The 6,235-nt window shown below is 46.7% G+C and overlaps 1 protein-coding gene across 1 annotated transcript; it reads right to left on the reverse strand.

Moving 5' to 3' along the window:
* Positions 1-368: 368 nt before the first annotated feature.
* On the reverse strand, positions 369-4,497 carry LOC126475187 (cuticle protein 38-like). The gene is made up of 2 exons (XM_050102828.1): positions 4,352-4,497; positions 369-865 (listed from the first exon to the last, which is right to left on the reverse strand). The coding sequence occupies exons 1-2, from the start codon at positions 4,361-4,363 to the stop codon at positions 467-469; spliced, it is 411 nt and encodes a 136-aa protein (XP_049958785.1). The 5' UTR covers positions 4,364-4,497; the 3' UTR covers positions 369-466.
* Between the last annotated feature and the right edge of the window lie 1,738 nt (positions 4,498-6,235).

Here is a 6,235-nt window from a genome sequence, read left to right on the forward strand (position 1 = left end):
ATTCCAGCGTGCTGGAAAGCTGTGTATCAGCAACTTTTGTTAATCAGTACAACAAAAAAACCAGTCCAAAGTTGCAATTTTTTTTTTATTCACCCGATGACTAGTTTCGGGCGAGACCAGTTTTCAGATCATCGTAAAATAGTCACAAGTGGTATTTCCAAAAATGTGAAAACCATCTCAAAAACGTGCAACGAACAGTTACAGCACATACAGACTGAGTGACTAAAAGCATAAAATATGCAACTTTGGATTCGTTTTTCGTTGTACAGTTCTGCCTTCCTCACAGGCTCACATGTTGCGGCGTTATGCTAATTTAAGTATGTTAATGACGGAACAAGGAGTATTTAGAAATAATTAGAGCACTGTAATTTCTTTCGTTTTGCTTTTATTGAAAAATCGAGGCAGGTGACTTCATTAAATAGGGTTAATGATTATGTACACAAGCTGTGATACTGGCGATCTCTTCTTAGTGCAGGTAGGTCTTCAGGTAAGCGGGGGCGGCAGCGTAGGCTACGGGGGCGGCGTAGGCGACGGGGGCCTTCACGACGGCAGGGGCGGCGTAGGCCACGGGGGCGGCGTAGGCCACGGGGGCCTTGACGACAGCGGGGGCGGCGTAGGCGACGGGGGCCTTGATGACGGCGGGGGCGGCGTAGGCCACAGGGGCAGCGCCGATGGAGACCTTGTAGGTGTTAGCGTAGGAGGTGGCGATGGGGGCCACGGCCTTGACGACGGGGGCGGCGGCGACTACGGGGGCGGCATGGGCCACCGCCACGGGGGCGGCGTAGGCCGCGGCGTACGCGGGTGCTGCGGCGTAGCCTCCCAAGTAGCCGGCCGACACGGCGGCGAAGAAGAGGGGCAGGATCACCTGCAAGCACACAGCGACACTATTAAAATAGCGATTTTACTTAGTTGTACCTATTAAGCAAATTATACGTTCCACAGTGCACCCTGTTTAATTTTTATTACGATAGGACTCGCCAACGGAAAACAGAGTATTAACTATGCACCTTGCTTTTGGATAGCAACGAGAAAACTGTTTAGTTTTTAGTACAAGGCTTTTTTCTAGCTGTTATAATTATAGTAATTTTAAACAATTCAATAATGTTCGTTTCTTGCCATTGCAAAAGGCAGCATCGGATTTCCATCGTTCAGTCTATTATGCACAAATAGCTCCCTACAGTCGGAGTGCTATTCATGTGCCTGCAAAGTGTTCATTTCCTCGGAACGTTCTATCGCAACCGTTCCGCGTGGCAGCTGTGACTCATTAAAGCTCAGCGTGGTCAGTGTGTTCTCACGGAATGGACGAATTCGTTCCTTGGGTAACATAGCAGGCGTGGGCTCGTGAGTGAAGAGTCTTTCAACTATGGAAGCAGTGCCACACGCGGAAACCGTGACACATTTACAGCTCGAGATGTATTGTGCTTTCCTGGCAGCAGTTCTGCACTCGCGTACCCTGTAAATGTGATCTGCTATAGGAAAGCCAAGTATAGAAATTTTACGTAAATAGTTAGAACACATTGTTACAGTTATGCTAACCATCTGTATGGAAGGAACATACCAAACAATTAATAGGCTACTGGGACCTAGTACCTAGCTGGAACTGGAACGTTGTAACCTATTACTTGTAATTAACAATTTAGCTCACCCTTGCTTTAGATGAAAGATATAGGGAATCTTTGAGGTGTACAACAGGTAAGTGAACACACTCCACCACTCGGAATCGAATGTCTTGGTACATTTCATGCGAACTGGATTAAGTGAAGTATTAAGAGATCCAGGTAGGATCCGGAAGGCAAGGTCTCGCTGGAACACTTACGTAAACATATCGAGCGTCGTCGTAGGCCGTAGCTCGGTTGTATCGTAAGGAACCGTGTTATAATCATGAATCGTTTCACTTACGACATTCATGTTTTTATAGTGAAAACTCGTGGAAACATTTCCGTGGCTGCATCGGTAATAGTGTACGATGGCGCTCGCCATATTAAGACTCATGCCTATGTCTACTGAAAATTATTACTCATACTAAACCGGTAGATCCACGGAAATATGTAACCCAGTTTTGTCTGCAACAAAATTTACTGTTTAATATTTGCTTGCCGTTGATTATGAATAACAGGGCAGGCACGAACGAAACACTTCGGATCCCCAGTGTGGCGCCATCAAAATTTGTTGCGGTTTCTAGTGTGGACAATTAAGGCAATTATTTTACTACTTTACTAATTGCTTTGTATGCCATTAGAAAACAGCTGTGACGACACGTTCAGGCACATGAGCGCTCTGTTTCTTACTAATGTACTGCAGCGTCGTCTAGTGTGGTAAATCGATGGTGAATAACTTAAATAACAAAATATTTAATAGCTGAAGTGCGCCGTTTTCTAGAGCCATGAAAGCAATACAAGGCTGGAAAGGTCCCGGACAGTAAATTTTGTCTATCAAAACTGGAGCTGCTACTTCTCTTTCAAGTAGGTCGTAAATTCTCATGAAGAAACTGAGTAGTACAGTCTTTCCACCATGGCAAAATCCTTGGTAAGATCGATTTTAGAAACAAGGCACTGCGTGTCGTTGTCGGACATGGTCACCACTCAGCCCTGGACAATTTTGACATATGCTGATTAAATCAAGTCCTAGGGAAACGCAGATTTCAATATGAGGAATATAAAGAAGTGCGAATGAAAATAAGGTTAAGTCTGACACGGCATTGAACTGCTCATTGGCGCCCCTCGTATTAATTGCTCAGCAAATTCCTTCCAGAGCTGCACCGCTCAATAGCGGAATTAGCCACTCCGTCTGTTTCTCGGGCATGATGACCGCTCGGCGTTTGTGGTGGACAACTTAAGTTCAGTTATCTTGGAATCTTGATAACTACACACAACAATGTCAAAGGGGAAAAAGTTTCTTGAACTATGTAGAGATTATGCTGTGATTGCTTGTATGTTGCCAGCCGCTCTGACCGAGCGGCTCTAGGCGATTCAATCCGGAACCGCGCTGCTGCTACGGTCGCAGGTTCGAATCCTGCCTCGGGCATGGATGTGTGTGATGTCCTTAGGTTAGTTAGGTTTAAGTAGTTCTAAGTCTAGGGGACTGATGACATCAGATGTTAAGTCCCGTAGTGCCAAGAGCCATTTGAACCTTTCTGAGCTCGTATGTTCAAAGATGAAATAAATAGCAGAGTACAAAAAGCGAATGGCTATTTCGCATTACTGGACGTACTATAAAGCAAACTTGTTTGAGAAATTCAAAGGTTCGCATAACGTCGTGCAGCTCAATGCCCTGTAGCCAGTCTCAATTGGACGGCTATTTCGGCGACTTGCGTGTTCTCAAGCGCTCACCCAACGAGTTACTAACCGGGCTCGATATGCTTTTGAGAGATGGAACAAAATCAGAAGAAACGAAATTAGTAATCCTTGACAGCAAAATTGTGAGGAAGGTATTTGGGCGAGGGGGGGGGGGGGGAGATTCAAATTAAAAACATAGCGGAATGGAATATATATATATATATATATATATATATATATATATATATATATATATATATATATATATAGAGAGAGAGAGAGAGAGAGAGAGAGAGCGAGAGGAGAGAGAGAGAGAAACAGAAATTGCATCCAAAATCAAAGGTAGGAAACTTAGTTGAATTGGACTCACACTTCGAGCTCCAGAGGACAGGAAAAATGTATCGAGTATGTACTGAACATGCTCAAGGATGAAGGCCTCCTAGAAGGACAAGACTACGTTACCTCGATAACATCAGAGAAGATATGAAAACCTTATGTGTGATGAACTGGAAAATTAAATGCTAAAATAGAACTACTTGAGTAAGCATTGTGACGTCAGCACGAATAACTTTCATAGTTCGTGAACGATGCTGATAATAATAGTGACAATAATAACAATAATAGAGCGATCTCAGTTCCATAAATCTCTAAATACCCAGCAATCGCGGACTGGAGTCTACTGGGAAGTTAACGATTCAATGGAAAATGCGACAAATTAGACACGGCACTGAACTGATAATTGGCACTCCTCGTGTTGTCACCCCATTTCAGAGCGGCAACCAGAATTTCGGAAGTAGCTCCTACGTGTGATTGCCAGACGTGTTGACTGCACAGCCTTCGAGCCGGATAATTTGGTAATTACTGTGCGAAATTCGTTCTATGCCGCATTCGTTCCATATATCTCAAAATACTGAAAAAGAACTTGAAATGGAGCGTATGAGAAAGTTAAAGAGTTCGAGAAGAACATGTGATAGGTTAGGCACAGGCAACGAAATGGTCGCTGGCATCTCCTTAATAGTGGCTAGGAGACCCCAGAGCGTCACTGAAGCAACCGAGGGTTCGACGAGAGTACTCACCAGCTTGTACATGGTTGGTTGAGTGCGTTCGGTCTGCTGTGAGCTGATCGAATGTGCCGAGCCTGGTGGGACGGCGGTCTTTTATACGACTGCTGGTACGGAGGCGCGGCGCGTCCCTCGGCATTGCGCGGTGGCTGGACGAGGATGGAGGTCACGGACAGTGGAGCGGCGAGGTGCACACCCCTCTCGGCCGCGCCGCGCCACGCCACTTCACTTTCATCCGTTGCGCAACAGCGGCAGCGGCGGCACGGGACGGTCGCGGCGAGCCGTTGGCCGGCGTTGCGCCGCTGGCTGGTGGCCGCTGGCCGCCGGCCGCCGGCCGCTCCGTACCGTTTCGTTTTCGCTCATTGTGATGCGGCAGCGCGGCTTCCGCGGTGCCCGGTACGCCGGCGGGTCCGCTGAGCGCGGCGTTGCGGCGCGTGGCCGTCGCCACTTACGGCAGACCCCCCAGCAGCTTCCGCGTCGCATTTGGCGCTCTTCACGAATGATGTCATCGCGCCTGTGTGGAGTAGCACTGGACGCAAGACCCGAAATGAAGCCGGCCGTGGTGGCGCTTCAGTCCGGAACCGCGCGACTGCTACGGTCACGGGTTCGAATCCTGCCTCGGGCATCGATGTGTGTGATGTCCTTACGTTAGTTAGGTTTAATTAGTTCCGAGTTCTAGGGGACTAATGACCTCAGAAGTTAAGTCGCATAGTGCTCAGAGCCTTTGAACCATTTTTTGTTGAGTCCCATAGTGCTCAGAGCCATTTGAACCATTTTGAACCCGAAATGAAGACAGTGTGCCGGAAAGTACCAGGGAGGAGGTTCAAAATGGCTCTGAGCACTACGGACTTAACTTCTGAGGTCATCACTCCCCTAGAACTTAGAACTACTTAAACCTAACTAACCTAAGGACATCACACACATCCATGCCCGAGGCATGATTCGAACCTGCGACCGTAGCAGCCGCGCGGTTCGAGACTGTAGAGCCTAGAACCGCTCGGCCATCCCGGCCGGCAGGGAGGAGGTGTAAAGTGCTCCAGCACGAAGCTTCGCCAATCTGATATTTGTCAAATCAGCTAACGAGTGTTTAACGATTAAACGTCCATTCATTTCGAAACTGAAGTTACACATCTACATCGGTGTGAGACGTGGTCATCCACGCTCACGAATAAGGTAGTGTACCCAAATTCCGTCACATTAGTTCCTCAGGAGAAGTCCTGAAATGTTACGGAAGGGCTACAAATTCGTACACACTGAAGAGCCGATGAAATTGGTATACTTGCCTAACATCGTGTAGGGTTCGGTGAGCAGGCAGAAATGCGGCAAGACGTGGCATGGACTCGATTAATGTATGAAGCAGTGCTGGAGGGAATTGATACCGTGAATCCCGCAGGGCTGTCCATAAATCCGTAGGAGTACGAGGGGGTGGAGATCTCTTCTGATCAGCACGTTGCCGAGGCATCCCAAATATACTCAGTGATGTTCATCTGGTGCCCAGCGTCTAACAATACCACCACTTGCAAAATAGGTTAGAAATCAGATTAATAATGTTGCTCACGCAGCACATGTTCGCTTTATCGGGCAACAACAAAGTTATTGACTGTGGATGGTATCGTCAGAATGGAAATAATGAAGTCACTGTAAAAAAGTCATTAATTTTGGCACTTATCTTGAATGGATTCCCACGTAGATTTCGTCGAAGTTGTTATGGCTCATCTTGTTGATTCTAGGGTGATTCCACTTTGACTGCTAGAAGGTCCAGATCTGTATTTTAGCAATATTTGAAGACCTAACAAATGCGTTTTTCAGGAAATTCTTAATAATAAAACAATCCCAGATCAGAACAATGGTATGGCAGAAATAATTTTTGACTTGGTGTTCACGATCCACATTTTTATT

Source organism: Schistocerca serialis, chromosome 4 (genome assembly GCF_023864345.2).
Source record: "Schistocerca serialis cubense isolate TAMUIC-IGC-003099 chromosome 4, iqSchSeri2.2, whole genome shotgun sequence".
NCBI classification, from domain to species: Eukaryota; Metazoa; Arthropoda; class Insecta; order Orthoptera; family Acrididae; genus Schistocerca; species Schistocerca serialis.